General features: G+C 51.4%; 1 protein-coding gene across 4 annotated transcripts in view; it reads right to left on the bottom strand.

Moving 5' to 3' along the window:
- Positions 1-12,409, bottom strand: part of TMPRSS2 (transmembrane serine protease 2) — a 36,527-nt gene extending 24,118 nt beyond the window's left edge. Inside the window, exons 1-2 of one of the 4 annotated variants that reach the window (XM_081062580.1) lie at positions 11,707-12,409; positions 2,033-2,103 (exon numbers count right to left, since the gene is read on the bottom strand). In XM_081062580.1, the coding sequence (XP_080918706.1) occupies positions 2,033-2,047 (15 nt within the window). In that variant the 5' untranslated portion in view covers positions 2,048-2,103; positions 11,707-12,409. Of the gene's footprint in view, positions 1-2,032; positions 2,104-11,580 lie in introns of all 4 variants that reach the window. The other 3 variants (XM_081062582.1, XM_081062581.1, XM_081062583.1) reach the window with 3 other exon arrangements.
- Between the last annotated feature and the right edge of the window lie 9,131 nt (positions 12,410-21,540).

The raw sequence follows: 21,540 nt of genomic DNA on the forward strand, positions 1-21,540 counted from the left end.
GTGACATAAAGAAAAAGTAAACGGTTTACAAACCATTGAAATTTAGTTTTTTCAGCTGTATTAAGGTATAATTTACATGCCATAACATGTAGCCATTTAAGTGTACAATTCAATTAGTGTTAATAAATTTCTGCAGTTATGCAACCAAAAAAAAAAAGAAATTTAGTTTTTTAAAAAAAAGCAAATAAAGAAAAAAAATGTGTCAAAGTCTGGGAATGAGTTCCATACCCTACGCCTTGAGAATGGGGTGCAAAGTTGCAAACTAGTGATACCGGAATTATAATGAGAAAAATAATAGCTGACACTGGAGAACTCACCTGCTTTCATGACCTTGAAACGTGACCTTAACCACTAAGATGATTCAGGAGTAATTAATACACCCATTTTGCAGAGAGCAAAGTGAGCGATAAAGTTGGGAAATTGACCTAAAGGGTCACAGCATGCATGTCACCATGCGATTCCTTTTCTGTCCCTCTTCTCTTGTAGAATTACATCACATTTACTCACTATCTCTCATTAATGAGCAGGTACCTGGTTTACAAATGGGGGCTGCTTGCAGTTCTGCCTAAATTAACGTCTTTATACAGCACAAGCATTTGTGTGGAGTGTGTGGACTTCTGTGGCTATGTCCCTGCGAGTGGATTTTCTGGGTGCAAAAGTGAAAGGGACTGCCCCAGCCATAGTGCTTTATTCTCAGCTCCACCCTTGGGCTGGTTTCTACGTTCTTAGAAAGCTCTTCTCTGCTCTTGCCGCTTAAAAATTGCCTCTCCAGGCCTACCATTCGGGACCCGCCCCTCAACCCCCCAGAGGGCCACTCTGGACCCTGCCCACCCGTAATCTTCTCCTGCTTCAGCTCCCCCCAGTCCCACTGGCTGGGAGGCCACTAGGCCTCTTTTCAGTGTCTGAGGTCCCCATGCAAACCTTCTTCCCACTCATTAATTTCTGCCCTGTTTCTTGTTGCTTGTGATCTCAGAGAGGACCGGTATTCTCAACAGAGGCAACTTAATGCTTAGAATTTGAAATGGAGCCACCAGAAAAGTGATTATAAAGGAATGAGCCAAATGTGGGCTCCCAGAGTTAACTTTTGCTTAATAACTCACCAGCGCTCTCCTTCAAAAGTCCAAAGATTATAAGTCTGAACCCAAGCAGCAGGCAGAAGGAGAAAATGACGTGTAATCTCCCATCTAAATGGGGGACCAGGGGCACAACCAGCAGCACGTGTGTCAGCCTCTATCTGTAACATCTGAGAACACACCCAGGAAAGGCTGCAGCAAGCACAGCCATTTGTCCTGGCGGATTCCGGTGCAGTGGCTTTGAAATTCAAAATGAATCCAGTGAAAATATATACCAGCAACAAATTAAGGTGGGGGAGCAGGAAGTCTGTTTTCCAGATATAGGGTCTAGAAAATTGTTATTAACCGCAACTCTTTCCTAAATGCACTTATTCCCAGGTATAAGATGAGTTGGTGAGATATGATGGGGAACAGGGATCATGCATTTGCCTCCAATGGGGGTGGGGTGGGGGTAAGGGGGCGGGTCAAGGAAGAGACACAGCCAGCCCAACGCCTCATTCAGTCATGAGCTGTCCCTGTGTACCAGTAAGTCAGGTTACAGGATGGTCTTCTGGCCCACATATCCTATACACTCTTTCTTCCCCAGGACTTACTCCCTCTCAGCACCATCCTGCCTCCATCTATCCCCACACCGAGCCCGAGCCTGGTCCCCTATCCCACCGCTCCCCTTCAGAGCAAGAAGAGAAGAGGTGGAGGTGAGACGCTCATCTCCCCACACCCACCCAACAGCTCTGAGACTCTCAAGGGTGCAGCCGCTGGGTGGCCACACCCTGACTCCTTCTGCTCACCTATAATCTAGGGAATGTCCTGACCAGCATCCACGGAGCACACACAGTCCGGACATATGGCCCTTAACAAGGTGACCAACTTTGTTAAGGGCCATGTGATACACCTCAGGGAATCACCGAAGAAATAAGGGGACAAAGAAAAGACCCGGAGGATAATAGTTCACCACTTACTGAGTTTAAAGCCATCCTGACTTTATCAGCAGCATCAGGTAATGGCAGGTATTTGAAACCTTCAAGACGACCTAGAAGAAAGAATGACAAAACTGTAATATTTCCATACCAGTTAGTTTCTAAGAGATAAATAGAGAAAGAACTAGAAGGTTGTCTAGGTGACTGTCACCTAACCCCAGAACGAACAGCAGCATTGCCCCTTCACCTCTACCCCCTGGCCCCCACAACTTGTCACAATGGAGCCTGGGACTCGCTCATAACTCAGAGTTCAGGGCTGGTTGCACCCACACGGCTCTCACAGGAGCCAAGTCCCCCGCCACCCGCCACGTTACAACAGGAGAAACCAGGGATGGGACACACACACACACCCATCACGTTCAGCAGAAGCTGCAGATGGGCAAACACGTGGGGTGAACTCCCAGCAGCACTACCTCCTGGAGGTATCACTGGGCAATAATGAATCTCAGACAAAAACAGACGTAGTAATCAGCAGTGTCTTGATTGGCTGAGGCTTGCACGAGAGGTGCAGGCCGACAGCTCAGTGCCAGGCACCAGGGACAGCAGGTGCCATCAAACGCTCCCTCGCTCGCACCTGCAGTGTCCATGGGGCTGGGAGTAGCCCGCCCTGAGCAGGGGGGTCTAGAACTTAGTACCAGAGGCCACACCTGACTTTTTAAGGAAGCCATATGGACTTTCCCAATGCTTAACAAACACATATGTAGCAAAAAAAGAGAAAAAGCCACAAAACACATTCACACTGACCCCCTTACTCCATTTACCAGCCCAAATCTAGAAGAGACTGAAATTCAGATCTAACCGTTTCGGTGATTTCTAAGGTTAGCAGTACTGAAAAGAAAGCTCTGGTTCATTTGTTCACAGACGTTTGTGAGCCGTTCACCGTAATATCAAGAAGAACGGCAACGTGGAAACTCGGTAGGAAAGCCCCATCTGACACCACTCTCCCTTGCAAGAGCAAATGAGGCCGTTTACCAGCCCTCCCCTGCTGTCTGGCCATGACCAACAAGTGCTTCGAGAACAGGCCTTTGCAATCATCCGTCCACAAGACTGCATTCCCAAAGAGAGAGCTCTGGGCTTCAAGGCTGGCCAGGTCTGGTCTGAACATTTTCCACCTGGCAAATGGCAGCAGGCAGCATGGCGTGTGGGTAAGCCCGTGACCTCTGGGACGAGTCCCTGGATCCCGACCCCAGCTCAGCCCCTCACTAGCTGTGGCCTGGGGCAAGTCGGTGAACGTTTCTGTGCCTCAGTTTCCTTGTCTGCAAAAGGCAATAAAAGTAGTACCCGCTACAGGGTTGTTGGTATGAGATGAGATGAAACTTGGAAAGCTGTTAGTGCCTGGCACACAGTAAGTGCTACATGGATTTTTGTGAAATGAAAAAAAAGTGATCATAAAGCTCACAGCTGTGGAGCGGCCTGCTGGGGGAGGGGCTGATGGCAGCATTTGCATGTTTGCAGACTTGCTAGTGTGAAGCCCCCCAGCTCTGAAAATCCAGTGAAGCCAAAAGCAGCAGAGCTCGCTCCAGGACACCACTGCCTGGCTGTCTCCTGAACAACAGCATTATTTGACTCATTCAACCAAAAATAACAACAACATGCTATGAATGAAAATATGAATATGGTTTTTTCATCTTGGGAAACCTCGTTGAACCGGTCATCCCCCAAAACACACCAGATAATCATTTATTTACGACTTCATGTAAAGTTAAAATATAAGAACCAGTTCATATTGACAACGTTGAGGATTTTTGAGATTTAAAAAAAAAAGTCAACACCTTTCTGGGGAATAGGAAAGGGAGGGATCACTATATAGAAAATACATATACACACGTACGTATATATGCACACACCATTTAAGCCTGTAAATGGTGTAACTAGCACGTGTTAATATACCTTTTCTACCTCTGCTCTGTGAGGAGAGAGCGGTCTAAACCTTGACATCAGCCCAATGAGCTCAACTCCCCTCTCGTATAAGCAGGAAAAAACTTGTCACCTTCCTAAGATTACTTTCAAAAGAGTCCTGGCCTAGCGAGCAAACATTCTCACCCCTCTGGTTTGTCTGCTCTCAGGGCCTGTGCCTCTGAGCTATCTCACCAGTCATAGGTTTGGGTGAAGTTTCAGGAAATGAAAATTCGATCCCACTGGCCGCTTTCCCACTTGAGGAGCGCTCTGAAAGGAAAGAGGAATCGATGCTCAAAATCCAGGCTTCCTGTTCATTCAAGATCCCTAACAGTGAGACAAGGAAGCCTGGAAGGGAAGGCACCAGGGAGCACGGCCATGAATTATCCTGTAGAAGCCCCAGGATTCAGAAGCAATGGCACAATACCTATCTCATCCAGGGATCCCCGGCCCACAAAACCTTAGAACTGAAAACACCAAGTCTGCCCAGACGAGCTACCATGGACGAGAGGCGTGCCGCCTATGATCTCTCTGGCCAAAAAGAAAGGAAGGGAGAATGTCTGCATGGAACTGGGTCTGAAAGGAGACCCGGAGGTCACACTGGGTCCGGCTCCTCTTCACAGCTGGCGTGTCCACACCCACATAAGACAGCAACTCACTAACTGGTCTCTGGAAGGAGCAAGGCGAGAGAGGCCACACGGTGCCACAGAGGTCCCTGCGTGTCACTGACGGGGCACAGATGGTTGTCCTTCCTTCCAGAAAGCCAGCGACAGCGAAGCATGTTCCCTTTAAGTGGCAGAAGAGCAAATGTGCCCTGACCCCAACCTGTTGTCCGCCAGCTCCCGCTCCACAATTGTCCCCATGAATCACATGACAGAACACGGCTGTTTCGGTTCACTGTGGGCCTTCCTTTCAGGGAGCTGAGTCACACCTGAGTCACTTGGGGTCGTGTCCTACCTGCACGTCAGGACACAATGAAGCTGTATCCAAACAAGAACGGTCTCTTCTCTTAGTGTCTTCCCTCTCGAGATCTCAGAACACATTTGCCAGAGATTAAATTTGAAAACCACCAAATGAATGCAGATGAACTCACAGAGTCCCATCCAGGGTCAGGGGGGTCCCCTATCAGGAAGGCTCCTCTGACTTCCCCACGTACCACCATGCATGTGCTCGCTCCCACGCAGACGCCCTCTGGGTGCCTCCAGGAGGCGAGACAGGTGAGACAAGGTGTGACAGGCTGACAAGGCCCACCCTCCTGGACCTCAGATTCTGTGTCCCTTCTTCAAACTCCAAAGCAAGCAACACCAACACACACTCCCTATCCAGTCAACAAATGATGCGTGACCCCCTCTCATGCCTCAGCCACTGCACAAAATCACATTACAGAAACGACGCTCTCGTTTCCTGTTGGGGAAATCGTGCACTGGTAAAGTTAACAGACAGTAGTAGATTTCAAGAAACAGTTCGACATAAATAGTAAGTAGAAGGCAATCAGACAGTGACTGGAGAGAGAGGTGGGGGAGAGAGAGACAGAGACGGGGAGAGGGAGAGAGAGAGGCATCGCCTCAGGAGAGGTATTGTCTGCACCACCAAGTTTTTTTCTCTATGAATGCCTCATTGTCCCAACGAGATTACAAACTTTTTAGGGCAGTAATTGGGTCTGGTCCTTTTTTATTTTTTTAAATCTAGCTTTGTACCACACAAAGAAACCGTGCCAATATTTTTTTGAGTTCCAAAAGCCAAATGAGTAAGAATGAAATGTAAGAGAGAGAGATGGCTGGAAAGCCTGCACCTGGACAAAACCAGACTCCAAGGTGAGGTCACAGTGACCCCACAGGTCCAGGTGGTAAACTGACTGCATGTCTAATGGGACAGGCAGGCCCAGGTCCCTCCGGGGGGCACGTGCAAAGACCACTCACTGGCTTACGTGTAAAGAACTTGCCCCAGTCGATCTGTGAAATGGGGACAATAAGTCAGCAAGGTGGTTGTCACGATGAAGGTGGAAGTGTCCCAGCACTGTGCCCAACTCGTGATGAGCACACAATAATAACACAATGAGCCACTAAGATTCACCTTCCAGTATCTACGGGGCTGTTATGTGGAGAAGGGACTCAGTTTACTCTGTGTAAATCCAAAGGGGAAACCAGGATCGAAATGGGCAGAAATATCAGAAAGGTGGGTTTAACTTAACCCAGGGCAACCAAGTTTCCAACGAGAAAGTTCAGAAGTCACCTGGGTTGCCTTGGAAAGAACACAGTTCCTCAAACCTAAAGATGTTTGATCCAGTAGTGAAGACCACTTCCCTAGCATATTCTAGAACGGAACGAGGCTTTCGCCAGGAGACCAGACATGATGATCTTTTATTTATTCTCTGTGGTCAGAAACTTGAAGAATGAACTCCAGACCCACGGTGCCTAGAAAACCCAGGCTCCATGTGCACCGTTCAGATCAAGGGCTGACATGAGGTCAAGTGCGGTGCTCTCCTAGAAAGGCCCCTAGGAAGGCAGTGACCTTAAAAGGAACCTGACACTGGGGCTCAGGCCACATACAAACAAGCAGAATAAACGCTGGGCTTCGTTTTCTCTTCCAGTTCATCTCTCATTTGGAAAGTGTTTTCACGAATGTCCCCGCCATCCCCACGGCCACATCCTCTCTTCTCCGTCCTCCCCAAGCGCTCCGATCCTTTGTCTGTTCTCCCCTGGCATGAGCGTCCAGCCTTCAGCCTCCACAACTGCAAGCACGGGGTGCCCTTCAAACATTTCATCTTCCTCATCCCACGTCTGCACTCACACGCCCTCCCGCACCCGCTCCCCTCACTGATGTCTGATAGCTCACTTCTGTTCATACACACACACCAAATGCCTGGAGTTTTCACCTAGAGTAAGTCCTTTCCTCCTGCTCCCCGCCCGGCTCACCTCTAATAAGAGCAAAAGCTTGCCTTTCGGTCACCTCCCTTCTTCAAAATCCAGTTTTCAATTCAAGTAACTGCTGACAGCCCCCAGAACAATCAGTATCTGCCTTTCTCCCAGGATGCCTCTATTGCTGCCACTGACACGTCTCCATATCCAGTTCCTCTTCTCCAGACCATTGTCCAGCGGCTGGGAAAAACCAGGTCCCAGGCGAGGCTCTTCTCCTTTCCTGACCTCAAGTTCCTCCTCTAACCGGTCTTGCAGAGTTGCCTGTGTGATCAGACGAGCCCTCTGCTAGTCCTGGGGACTTCAGGTGTACGTGGGGCCAGGATGTCAATGGAACAGGGGCCCATTGCCTCAGGGGGCTTGCAAGCCAGAGCTCCCCCTAGACGACCTTTGGGGCTCCCCAACCCCAAGCCAGGAAGGGGCTCACCAAGCCCAGCCCACTGCAGATCTCAGCTCTTCAGGCCTGTGACTGACATCCTTGCACCCCACCCCCAGAGACCACCTGACTCATCCTGGGGCAGACCCAACCTCAGGGGTCCCTGGCAGGCACCTTGGAAAGTAAGGTGGGGCCAGGAAGAGCAGCAATAGCTCAGCAGTTGTGGGAGGTGGGACAACTCTGGGGAATCCAGAGCAGTGAGAGAGCAGAGGTGGGAAAGCCCTTGGGGTCTTGAATGCCCCCCAGACCCTCCTCCCCAGCAAATCCAGCCCAATCCTTATGTAACCCAAACCAACCAGCCACTAACTTGACCCAGTCGCCTTTCCTTTCTGCTTCCATGCCCAAGGCTCAGACCAGAGCAATAATTTCCAAACCTGGAATTTTCTGGAAGGTTTAGAAAAATAGATTCCCCACTCTCAGTGTGTGATGCAATTGGAAGCAGGGCAATGACCCCATATTGTTACAAAGCTCTGCCGGGACTCCTGCCACAAGTTTAGATGGAAGAGTGACTGACAGCCGCCAGCCCAGGGTCCCGGCTTATGTTTGCTGGTGGACTGCCTCCCTCACGCCCAGGCTGGACCCAGAGGCACAGTCAGCACACTTATATGATGACTCTCCTACACTCATCACGTCCTGTGTGTGTCTCGGCTTTGTCACCCACAGGACATCTCAGCAGCAGCATCCGGGGAAGTCAGCCCTCCCCACACTGCCCACTGAGCAGTGCTGGGCGTTCTGCTCCGTCACACTGGGAGTGGGAGTGGGCAGCACAGAGGCCCAGGCGAGGCTGCCACCAGGGCTCCTCTGTCAGGCAAGCCCCTTTCCCACGGGCCCTCCGGGGCCTGTGCTCAGCTTCTCTTTCTCCTCCTCTCTGGTTTCCATACATTCTAGCGTCCTGGAGGAGCCCAGGAGGAAGGAAAGGTAAGTGACAGTATGTACCCAATCCCAGAGCCAGAGGGGTTGCCTCATCCCTTCTCCCCACAGGACCTTGCAACTGCTACAATATGTTACAAAGAACTTGCAGTCAGGTGTGGCTGGAAGAAAGCGCCACATCCACGTTTGCTGTTATCATAATACCCGTGGAGCCAAATTTGCTCCTACAATTAAGGTGACTGAGCCCAGGGCGGGGCAGCCAGGGCTCAAGGTGGCAATCTCCAAGGCAGCTCCAGCAACAACACAACCCTGTTACAAGGCTGACCTTGAGGGTGTCACTAAGAAGGAAGTTGCTGGGGACCAAACAAATGTCCAAGCCCAGAACATAGGCCCACGCTGCCCACCAGTTGATGTTTTTGAAAGACAGGGAAGGTAGTCTTCAGGGGTCCCAGCCCAGGGGACTCCCCCAACTCCCCATTGAGTGTTTGCTTGCTCAATGGAGCCCCTTCCTTCCACTCTAACCTCATTGGCAGGTTCGGTCTGCTGGGGTGGGGGGAGGCAGGCAGGCCCCACCTCTGGGAAAGCTGAGAGAGCCTGAGCAACTCTAGTGAATTCTTGGAGGGCTCCTCCATCACCTGGCCCACCCGCCACCCACTCCACCCCTCCCTCCCTCAGCAACCGCAGCAGCAGCAGCAACTGCGGGCTGGGAGAGGAGGCTCCCTCAGTGCCTGAGCCCCCAGCCCCCAGATCCCGGGGCCTTGGAAGCTCTCCCAGCCCCCCCTCCAGTCCCCCCCCCCCGTTTGTCCCGCCGAGGTTGGCTCCATTCTCACTTCCTGGAGACCCTTGCGGACGTCCCAGAATTAGTCAACAACCCTCCCCTCGCTTTAGGTTTTGTAGGCACCGTGACTCCGGCTCGCAGCCTTTGTCATTTCCATTCCTGGAGGGGTTCAGGGCCGCAGTGAGTGCCGGGGGCGCAAGGAGCGGCGCCGCAGGGCTCGGTGGTTGAGCCCTAGGACCCCGCGCGTGTTGGAGGCGAGGAGTGAGCCGCTGTCACCCTGCCCACCGGCCGACTCTGGCCCCCGTGCCGGCCTTTCCCTCCCAAACGAGCCACTAGGATTTCCCTTGACCAGGCCCGTGGCTTGTGCATCGAGACGGGATTCGAGGCAGCCGCGCTGCGCCCGCGGGAGGGGCGGCTCTCGGTCGCATCGTTCAGGACCCGGCACCCAACGCTGGGCCACAGCCGGTTCCGGCAGCCACCCGCCACCAGGCCTGAGACGTGGACACACACACGTTGGGGCGGTGAAGCAATTCTGCCGCAGGAGCCGTGCGGCGGGGACGGGGCGCCCACTGCCAGGCTGGCGCCCGGCAGCTCGGCCACCGCCCCGAGTCCCACAGGACGGCACGCGGTGGAGCGAAGCGCCCGGGGGTCCGGCCTCCTCCCCGGGGGTCCGGCCTCCTCCCCGGGGGTCCGGCCTCCTCCCCGGAGGGTCCGGCCTCCTCCCCGGGGGTCCGGCCTCCTCCCCGGGGGTCCGGTCTCCTCCCCGGGGGTCCGGCCTCCTCCCCGGGGGTCCGGCCTTCTCCCCGGAGGGTCCGGCCTTCTCCCCGGTGTCCGGCCTTCTCCCCGGGGGTCCGGCCTCCTCCCCGGGGGTCCGGTCTCCTCCCCGGAGGGTCCGGCCTTCTCCCCGGTGTCCGGCCTTCTCCCCGGGGGTCCGGCCTCCTCCCCGGGGGTCCGGCCTCCTCCCCGGGGGTCCGGCCTCCTCCCCGGAGGGTCCGGCCTTCTCCCCGGTGTCCGGCCTTCTCCCCGGGGGTCCGGCCTCCTCCCCGGGGGTCCGGCCTCCTCCCCGGGGGTCCGGCCTCCTCCCCGGGGGTCCGGCCTCCTCCCCGGGGGTCCGGTCTCCTCCCCGGGGGTCCGGCCTCCTCCCCGGTGTCCGGCCTTCTCCCCGGGGGTCCGGCCTCCTCCCCGGTGTCCGGCCTTCTCCCCGGGGGTCCGGCCTCCTCCCCGGGGGTCCGGCCTCCTCCCCGGGGGTCCGGCCTCCTCCCCGGGGGTCCGGTCTCCTCCCCGGGGGTCCGGCCTCCTCCCCGGGGGTCCGGTCTCCTCCCCGGGGGTCCGGCCTCCTCCCCGGGGGTCCGGCCTTCTCCCCGGTGTCCGGCCTCCTCCCCGGGGTCCGGCCTCCTCCCCGGTGTCCGGCCTTCTCCCCGGGGGTCCGGCCTCCTCCCCGGGGGTCCGGCCTCCTCCCCGGGGGTCCGGTCTCCTCCCCGGGGGTCCGGCCTCCTCCCCGGTGTCCGGCCTTCTCCCCGGGGGTCCGGCCTTCTCCCCGGTGTCCGGCCTTCTCCCCGGGGGTCCGGCCTTCTCCCCGGGGGTCCGGCCTCCTCCCCGAAGGGTCCGGCCTCCTCCCCGGGGGTCCGGCCTCCTCCCCGGTGTCCGGCCTTCTCCCCGGGGGTCCGGCCTTCTCCCCGGGGGTCCGGCCTCCTCCCCGGAGGGTCCGGCCTCCTCCCCGGTGTCCGGCCTTCTCCCCGGTGTCCGGCCTTCTCCCCGGGGGTCCGGCCTTCTCCCCGGTGTCCGGCCTCCTCCCCGAGGGTCCGGCCTCCTCCCCGGTGTCCGGCCTCCTCCCCGGGGGTCCGGCCTCCTCCCCGGGGGTCCGGCCTCCTCCCCGGAGGGTCCGGCCTTCTCCCCGGTGTCCGGCCTCCTCCCCGGGGGTCCGGCCTCCTCCCCGGAGGGTCCGGCCTCCTCCCCGGGGGTCCGGCCTTCTCCCCGGAGGTCCGGCCTTCCCCCCGGCAGGCAGCGCCGCCCACGGGCCAGGACCAGTCCGCCCGGCCGGTTCCTGCGGGTGCCCGGTGCCCAGGTGGCCGGCGCTGATGGCCGCCTCCGGGTCGCCGCGCTGGGGCCCTGGCTGCGGGCAGTCCTTCCCCCGGGGCCGCCGGGCCGTCCGCGCCTCGCCCGGGGGCCGTCCGGGAGCCTGTCCCCGCGTCCCCGCCGTCCCCGCCGCGCCGGGCGTATCGCTCCCGGAATCTCAGCGAGTTTCCAGTTTCTCCCACTTCGGGAGGTAACCAAGGAGCAGAGGGAGTTCAGGTAACACTCCGGGGCTGCAGAGATTTTCGCGAAACAAAGAAACGCATCGAAAATCCCCCTCTTCCCGGTCCCCGGAGGGAAAAGGCGCGCCCCCGAGCCCCCGGCCCCCAGCTCCGCGCCGCAGAGGGCAGGTGGGGCAGGAGCCGGTTCCGACCGAGGGGATCCACCCGAGGCGCCCTCTGCTCCGAACCGGCCCGGGACGCCCCAGGCCACCTGCCCAGCCGGGGATGCCCGCGGGGCCGCCGGGGGCCTCCGAGCGCCGCGCTAGGGGGTCCCCGGCACAGGGCACCCTCGCCGCTCCCACGGACGGGTTGTCCCGGGCTCAGCCCCGCGCGTCCCGCACCTGCCGCGCTCGCGCCGCGCACACCTGGCTTCACCTGCTGTCACTGCCACCCAGCGCCCGGGAAGCTGAGGGCGCTCGGTCCTGCGCGGGGATCCCGAGTCGCAGACGGGGCCCAGAGCCGCTTACCTGCGCCTCGCGGGGCCCGGCGCTCCCGCCCCTCGCCCTTCCTCCTCCTCCTCCTCCTCCTCCTTCTCCGCTTCCGACCAAGCTCACGTCTCTTCTGCCCGGCGCGGGAGTCCTCTACTCTCCCCGGATCTCGCTTTAATCCCGGGAGGCGGTATCCAAATGCCCAGGGCGACCCCCAAGTGCAGGTCCCGGGTCACCTTGGGCAGGGGGAGGGGACGAGCCCGAGCTGCGGCTCCAGAGGGGCGGGTCCGGGCAGGGCGGGGGCGTGGGGGGAGGAGTTTCCCCAGGGAAAGCCCGGGACGCGCTCCTGGCCCCGGCCCCCGGCAACGTTCAGACGGATCTGGAGGGACACTCCCCGGGCCTCGTTCCCCGCGGGCAGTTAAGGGCTGGGGAGGAGCGCCAGTCCCTCCCCGCGTCCGTTGGACCGCGCCTGTCGCTGCGCTTCGAGCCCGAGGACTCGATTTGGATCAAGGAGGGGGGTTCCGGGGAGTGCTGATCGACACCCCTGTGAGCCCCGGAGCTGCTGTTTCGCGAGCTAATGCAGACTGCCGGCCCCGGCCAGGCCTCCCGGGGTCTCCGTGCTGGGCCCCTGGCGAGGGCCCAGGAGTCGGCCCGTGGGGACCAGTGTCCCAGGCACTAGCACCGGAGGACGCAGCGCCGCGCGCCAAGGACCCACCCTAGTCCTCCTGAGCCGCCTTTCTCTGCCTTCAGGTCCTAAGTCTCCACCCACCCACCCAAAGTCCCCAGAAGTGGCGCGAGGACTTCCAGCCCACCAAAGGTGAAGGACGGGGGATGATGAAGAGGGTGAGGTGAACCTTAGTCCGGAAGGTGTGGCTTCCCCCGTCCTTAAATGGCTCTTTCCAAAGCTGTTTGCAATACACACAGTGAAGTGAATTGCTTTAGAATAAGGTGGCAGCGGGAGAAAACCTAATGCAAAATTCATTCCAAAATTACGTTTTGCCTTGGCTCAGCCCTCCTTCCTCCGCACGTCTCCCTGGGCGCTGGATTTCCCTAGCAAGTTCTTCCACCCTCTCCTTTGGCCCTCACCCTTGGATCCACAACAGGGGACTGTCCTGATTATGCCCCAGTCATCTCTCATATGCCACTGGTGCCCAGGTTGTCCTGAGCAGAAGACCCTGGAGGACTGTCTTTAGCAGGTAGATCAGGTCCGAGTGTCTGGTGGCAATTGGCTTATTTTTGTTTTGAATAGTGTGTTAGGAGACCCCCAGGAATGAAACCATTATTCCACCAAACCCCTAATGTCCACTGCACACTGAATTGTATTTCTACATTCAGTCCTCATGTTGTGGTTATTCTCTCAACATTCATTTCCCCTTCTTTTAGCAACTTTCCGGAATTTTTGGTGGAGATAGACATCTCCCAGGGGCAGACCACCGGCTTGGGGAGCCGACCCCCCCAGTGCAAGAGGTGGGCATGGGGTCAGTGTCCGGCTCAGCAGCTCAACTGTCTCCTCTGCCAGAATTCCTGCTTCAGGGATGGACATACAGCCCACTTCTGGCCAGTGAGACACAGAAGAGAGGTTTCTTGAGGCTTGGGGGAATATTTTCCACTCTTCTAAGGGAACTTCCAGAGACCTTCTTCCTTGTGTTTGGAGGAAGAAGCAAGTACTCTCAGGATTGTTGGTTGCCATCTTTCCATCATGGGGAGCTGGTACCAGGATAAAGAATGCTCCTCCATCAAAACCACAGTATAGAGATATCCAGAAACCCAATTCTTCCTGCCATCATGGAACCACGGAGTCAAACCAGCTCTGAAGTTAAGTCCCCTTTACCGCTTCTTTCATGAATAGAAGTAGACAATCAGAATTGTTTACCACGGGGAGTTGCTGGGATACAATGAAAACAAAACAGTATGATTCTACGTTAAAAATAAGAAACAGAGTTCTGTTCATAGTAGCATGGCAGACTAGATATCCTGAAATAATGCTCACACTACAAAACCGCCAAAAAGCCTGGATAGAAAATATATTGTTGTATCTCTTATAATTACAGCTGAATTTTCAAGAAAACAGGAACTCCTCAGACACAAAAAGTGAATTGGGAGCGTATATCCAGGGAACTGAAGAAGGAATCCTAATGGCAGGTCTCTGAAATCCTCTAACCACTTTTAGTAGTGCAGAGTTTTGTGGGCAGGGATTGAAAGTGGATAATAAACACAGTCAAAGGCTTTAGCCAGCTGGAAAGTTGACTAAGATACCACCATGTCAAGTCAACACCCAAAACGCTTTACCCTAAGAAGAAAGGATGATTTTTTTTAAAAAAATTATAATCTACCCCACCAGAGGGTGATGATAATAAGTTTGCCTGTATCTTAGTCTTAGCTTTCAATGGAGGAAGAATAATGCTTTCCCGAGATTTTATAACTGAAGCAAGCCCTCATATGAGCATTTAGGCTTTGAACCCAAGTTCTCACTCGCTTTGTGATCAGAAAAATGTGAAGCCAAGAGTTTACTCTGAAGTGGTCCTAGATTGGTAACGCCCAGGCACACGGCAGAAGTAAACACATATCCTCTCCGGTGGAGTGCTGCTTGTGATGGTTAATTTCATGTGTCAGCTCAACTGGTCTAAGGGATGCCCAAATAGCCGTACAACATTGTTTCTGGATGTGTCTAGGAGGGTGTTTCAGGAAGAGCTTAGCATTGGAGTCAGTAGACTGAGTAAAGATCTGTCCTCCCCCATGTGGGTGGGCATCATCCAGTCCTTTGAGGGGCCACCTATAGCAGAAAGGCTGAGGAATGGTGAATTCGCTCTCTCTGCCTGAGCCGGGAAGTTGGTCTTCTGCCTTCAGGCATCAGCACTCCCAGTTCTCAGACCTCTGGACTCAGACTGAATTACACCATCAGCTTTCCTGGGTCTCCATCTCACTAATGGCAAATCCTGGGACTTCTCGACCTCCATAATCATGTGAGCTAATTCCTATGATAAATAAATAAACTCATACATACATACACACACACACACACACACACACACACTCTATTGGTTCTGTTTCCTTTAGAGAACACCGACTAACACACCCCTCAAACCAGGAAAAATTACAACACAGTCACAATCAAAATGAGCTCTAATTTAATTAAAAATAATTAAAATAAGACATAAAAAAGTCAATAACAATAACACACAATAGAATCAGACCATAGATATGGGCATTGTTAGATACAGATGAGAAAATTAGTATGTTTACTAATTAAAAAATTAAGGCGATAATCCAAAAATGAACTAGAAGCAAAGATTGTTTAAAATTACCTGGCAGAAAATACTAAAGAGAACTTCTAGAAATAAAAAGTGTAAATTTTCAATAGCTGCAGAGGGAATTAATGGAATATAGACCTGAAGAAATTATCTAAAATTCACATAGAAGTACAAAGTTATTTTTTAAATATATGGAAAAGAAGCTAAGTGGTATGGAGAATAGAATATGACACTGTAAAATATGTCTAATTAGATCTCCAAATGTAATAATAGAGATAATAAGGTAGAAACAATATTTGAAGCAATAGTTATTGAGAATTTTCCAAAATTGATGGAAGTCATGAATGTCTAGATTATTGAAACACAACAAATCTCAAGCAGAAAAAAAAGAAAGGAATCTACAACTAATACAGTGAAACTGCAGAACTCCAAAAATAAAAGAGAAATTCTAAAAAGCATCCTGAAACAATAAGACTAGTCGCCAAATGGAAGGCAGAGTAAGGTGAAATAAAATACTTAAAGTGTTGGCAACGAGTCATTGTTGATCTAGAATTTTATACCCTGTAAAAATATTCTTCAAGAAAGAGGGAAAAGACATTTCCAGACAAATCAGGACAGTGTTGAACCACAAGAAAGAAACTTGAAAAGGATGTAGTTCCGGAATACATGAACAATCCCAGAATGAAATGCGAGAGGAAATGGTGAAAATGTGGGTAAGTCTAAACAAATATTGAGGCATAAAATAACACCCCTGAAAATGTTTAATTTATAAAGGTAAGGAAGCAACAAGTATAGCTTAAGTGTTGGAAAACAGCAGCATGAAAACCTGGTGTACCTGTGGTGGAATGAACATAATTAAAACATTTTACTGACTGTATTCGTCTGGAAGAGAATAACAAACTGATTAATATTAGACTTTGTTGAACGTGCTTGTTAAGAGGATAATTACAAAAGAATAAAAATAGAGTATACAAGTATATTGACTATATTGAAACCCAAAGTAGAAAAAATGGGATAGGAGGGTGGGGGGAAAACTCAAAGAAACCAAGCAAAATAAAGGAAGAAAGAAGGATACGGGGAGGAAGAGGAGTAAAATTCTACCCAGGAAAGAAACAAGACAAATAGGAAGCACAAAATATAAATGTGGAAATATACACGAACACATCAGTAATCATAATACGTGTGAATACTTCAAAATGTCCAATTTAAAAGAACAGATTTTTTTAAAGATATAAATCATCAGATTATCTAAAATTTTAAGCCAGCTGTGTGCTAGTTATGAGACATATATGCAATGGACACATGTAAAAGAAAGCTGGTTTGGCTATATTAAAAATGGACAAAATAGTAAACTAGAATAAAAAGCTGCCTTGAGAATAAGGAGAGTCACTTTACGTTGATAAGATAAACAAATCATTTGGAAAATTTAACTTTAGTTAAACTTACATATACCTAACAACATAGTCTCCAAAAGTGTATAAAGGAAAAATTTCTAGGACTATAAGATCTTCACAAATCCACCATCATCTCTCTTAGGTCAAGTGAACAAACAAATAACAACAAACACCCAGTAAAAATAGAGAAAATCCGACCAAGCTTTATTAATTGGCATACAGTCACCTACACCAAATAAGTGTCCAGATCCTTTTCCAGATTAACTCTTAGAAACAGTGAAGAAACATATGATTCCAGTCTTTCGAAAATTCTTCAAAGGAATAGAAATAAGGAAAGTACTCTCAGACTCATCAATCCTTCAACAAGGAAATATAGTTCCAGAAGAATTGCAAGCCTGTCTAGTTCCTGAATATAAATGGAAAACTCTTAAACAAACATTAGGAAAATGAATGCAACAACATATAAAAAAGATAATTCATGACCAAGTTGGGGCTGTCCTAGAAATGTAATATTGTTTTAACATTAGAAAAGCAGCTTTCATTATAGTGCAATAACACATTAAAGAAGTAAAATCATAAAGCTATTTGAATAAAGTTAGAATGAATATTCAATAAAATTCCACATGCATCCGTGATAAAAAGAGTGTCCTTTGCAAAGATGACATAAAAGGAAACTATCTTACCTGATTAAAGATATCTATAAAAATCTCCCCAAATATCCTTAATGGTGAAATGAAAAAGATGACTTTTTCAGCCATCTGCTCAACACTGCACTCACCGTCTTAGCCAGCATAGTAGATGAGAAAGAAGCAAAGTAACAGGAGTTCAAAAGAAGAAACACGTCTGTCATTATCTGAAGATGACAGGATTGTGTAACCTACAAAACCTCAAGGAATCGAGAAAAATCTTGAGAATTAAGAGTTTAGCTACCTGTCTTTGCTAGATCCAGAGGCAATGCACAAAAATAATGCATTCTTCTGCACCATAAACTAACCCTTGGAAACGCACATGTTAAATGCATCCTTTATTGTGATCGTGGTAGTGTAATTTTGTAGGAGAATGTCATTCTTGAAAAGGTATGTGGAAATATTAGGGGTAAAGTGTCATGATGTCTGCAACTTCATTTCAAATAGTTCAAGAAAAAGCCACATATGGGAAAACGTTAATAACTGTTGGGTCTGGGAAGAGGGTGTACACATATTCATTGTACTAATCTTTCATATTTTTTGCATCACAAAAAAGCTGAAGAAAACCACAAAGGTATACCACTTAAATGGCAAAAAAAATTAGTTACCTTGACGAGACCTACCGAAATACGTGAAAACTTTTTGGGAGAAAGTTATAAGCTTTTACTGAAAGGTATTAAAGACAATAAAAGGAGAGATATTCAGTTCACATATAGAAGATGCAACGTGATAGGGGCGTCAGTTGTCCCCTCACAGTGACATAATAGATTTAATACACCTGCCGCCAAAATTCTACTGTGTGTATTGGAGTTCATGGATGAGCTTAGTCCAAACTATACATGCAAGAGCAGGGACGAACAAAGGGCCAAGAATCGCCACGACACACCCACGGAAGAGCAAAGACGTTTCAGGATTACTCCCGAATAAGTGATCGTGTTTGAGAAGAGCGTATGGAGGAGACTGAGTCTGACACCTTCAGTATAGGAAGCCGTGCGATGGCGTTGGTGTAGGGGAAAGAAGAAACAATGAGTGGGAAAGAACAGATGGGGAGCCTAGGAACAGAAGCATGTATATATGTGGAGACATGAGAGGTTACAGGTGGACAAGTCTACTGGGAGACCCCATTATCCGTCTGGGAAAAGATGGAATTAGAACCCTACATTGCATCAAACATGTAAATTGGTGCAGGTGAATTAAAGACTGTAAATGAAAATAAAAGTGTTAGAACTTTTAGAAGACGCGATGGCTTTGTACTGTGACAGCGGCATGAGAATGCCATGTTCTGTGTGTTTCTGGTGAGGCTGGGCCATGAGAGTTCTTTGGAGAATTGGAGGGCAGGCATGAAGCAGAGCCAGCTTTTGCCCCCACACCTTGTTGCTGGTCAGCGGACTCACCTCCAACCACTTCCGATCACGAGGCGGTGGCCAGGCCTGCAGCTGCTCCCCTTTCCCTGGGGTCCTCCAGCTTCTCCGGCTCCCGGGCTGAGTGTGTGTTTAGCTCTGCAGTAATGAACCCCACCCCAGCTTTGCAGGGCACCCTCATCAAGGTCAGGGAAACATTCGCCCTCATGGGCTTCCGCTCATGCATGTGGGTCCCAGCTCGTCCCTGCTCTCCCCCATTTTACATCTGCTGTGAACTTCATTACGATCCCCATTCATACGTTGAATTCCTAACTCCAATGTGACTATATTTGGAGACAGGGCTTTCAGTAATTAAGGTTAAACGAGGCCCTAGGGTGGATTGGTGTGTGACCCTTACAGGAAGAAGAAAGGGCTGTCTGTGTCTCTGTCTCTCTCTCCACATACACACCCCAGGAAAGGCCATGTGAGGACACAATGAGGAGGCAGTCACCTGCACGCCAGAAAGGGAGCCCTCACCAGGGACTGCAGAGGCCAGCACCCCGATCTCGGACTTCCAGGCTGCAGAACTGTGAGAAAATAAATGTTTAAGCTGCCCGGCCTGTGGTGTTTTGTCCTGGCAGCCACGGCAGGTCACATTCTTCCCTGCCCTGTGGTCCCCAAGCTTCAGCCTCAGGTTCGAAGACCAGAATCATATAGAAACTGGTTAAACAGCTCCCTCCACTGCACAAGGTCAAAGCCACTCACCCACCCCTTGTAAAACCACACGTCATTCTAGTAGGTAGAACACAAGGTAAAACCAGTGAGGGGTCTGACATGGGAGGGTCTGGAGGGCACGACGCTGAGTGCAGTAAGCCAGACACAAGAGGACAAACACGGTGTGATCCACTCATAGGAGGTTCCTGAGCAGTCCCATCCATAGGGACAGAGGGAGAACGGGGGCTGCCGGGGGCTGGGGGAGGGGGAGAGGGAATTAGTGTTTAATGGGGACTGAGTTTCAGTTTGGGGAGATGGAAAGTTCTGGAGATGGATGATGATGATGGTTGTACAACAAAGTGAAGGTGTTTAATGCTACTGAACCACACGCCTAAAAATGGCTAAAATGGTAAATTGTATGTAATGTATATTTCGCCACAAAAATACAAGCCAAATTGACAAAAATTAAAATACTCAACCCCACGCATGGTCAAAATAGTCAGCTGGAGAGGAAGCAAGGAAGAGGGTGTAAGCTGGCATAACCGCGTTGAGAACCTTTCCAGTAATGTTCAAGATACGTAAAACTTTTACCCAGAAATTCTGCTCCTAAGTCTGTGTCCCAAAGACTCTTTCAGAGTGCCCAGAAACGTCCACGGGAATGTTCACAGAAGCTCTGTTTCTATTACAAAACCCTGGAAGCCACCTGAGTACTGACAGGAAACTGCTGTCAGTTTCTTCTAATAGGAAAAGGAGTAAACCGTAGTGTCTGTTCCTATGATGGAATACAAGACAGCAGTGAGAACGGAAGAACCACAGCTGTACCCATTACCATAGATGAATCTCGCAAAATACTGAGCATAAGAGTTGCAGAAAGAAGCCCACAGAGTATTCTATTTATACAAAGTTCTACACATCCAACATTAAAGAGTATTTTGTTTAGAGGCATGTACCTATGTGGTAAAACTGTGAAAAAAGAGAAAGAAATGGATAAACACACAATTCACTATAGTAGTTTCCCCAGTGGGGATGGAAGGGGGCAAAAATGGGGTTGAGGTTGGGAGGTCTGGACGTAATGGCACTGGTGACAATTTGTTTCTTATCCATTATTTTATTTTTATTTTTTTTTTTTTTTAAGGAGAGCGCAGCTCACAGTGGCCTATGTGGGGATCAAACCAGCCACCTTGGTGTTATTAGCACCATGCTCTAACCAACTGAGCTAACCGGCCACCCCGACAATTTGTTTCTTAATCTGGTGGGGGGGACTCCACAGGTGTTCATTTTATTTTTTCTTCATACCTTTTTACATTAAATATATTCCGTTGTGTGTCTGGAATATTTCATAGTTTTACAAATGCTGTATGGATAATCATTAAACTAACTGGTTTTTAAATGTCTGTACCGGAAAACGAGTCCCTAGATGGGAATAATGCAGCTATTCATGATCTGTCAGTGAGAAAATGATCTTTGGTCCCATGCTGCTTCAGATGGAGAATTCTGAACTTCAGTTTTGAGGTTAACCAGCTCCAGTGTCCCATGGGTGCCCACAGTCAGAAGGAGGAAAGAGAACTAACCAGCCCCTTGAAATACAGGATGCAGGACACAGAGGATGTATTCCCAGCCGTCCCACAGCGTTCAGCGTTTCATGTTAAGAAGCCACATGACGCCATCTCTCAGGGACCCTGGGCTGTGGTGTGTCCCTAGGAGCTGGATGAGGCCCCTTCCCACACACACCACTGCTGGGAGACTGTGTCACGTGGGACCCTTCATCCCGTCACCGTCCTTGGTTCTTTGGATGAACTCAGATTCCCCGGGACGCAAACAAGGAAAACATTTTCAGTATTTGTTGTTTGTCATGGTTGAAGCGTCTTATAAGGCTTGGCCCCAAGGTTCAGTGCGTCCTCAGTCTCTGAGCTGTAAAAAGAACAATTACTTTTTATTAAACATTTACTGTGCCAGGCAGCACACTCGAGTTTGCACCACCTCCTTGGGAGATGAGAACATTGATTTCTCCCCTTTACAGCGGCAGACACTGGGGCTCCGGACGGCCCTGACCTGCCTGGTCACACAGGTGGGCTGAGACCAGAACTGGGTCTGTGGGTACAGCCGGCTTGTAGGCATCTGAATCAGAATCAGGGGCCAGGACGCCTGGCACCAGGACCTGGGAAGGGCTTCCTGTTCCCAATCCGCCCCCAGCGAGCCCAAGTCCCACAGGCCTCCTTGGCTGCAGAACCTTTGCAGGGGCAAAGAGTGTGCAGGGGCGTGGGGGGCAACTGCAGCTGGCTGTGAAAGGGGGACATGGCTGCCTCCCACTTGCTCTCCATATACCCCCTCCAATGCCCTAAGTCCCAGATGTCTGACTTGGGTCCTCCCCACCCAGCTGTTCTCACCTCCACGGGGAGATACTTCACGTCAAGGGACGCAGGACAGGGCTGGCTGATGTGCACTCACTGAGATCAGTCGGTCTCCTTGAGCCTGGCTCTGGGGGCTA

Source organism: Rhinolophus hipposideros, assembly GCF_964194185.1.
Source record: "Rhinolophus hipposideros genome assembly, chromosome: 2".
Lineage (NCBI taxonomy): Eukaryota > Metazoa > Chordata > Mammalia > Chiroptera > Rhinolophidae > Rhinolophus > Rhinolophus hipposideros.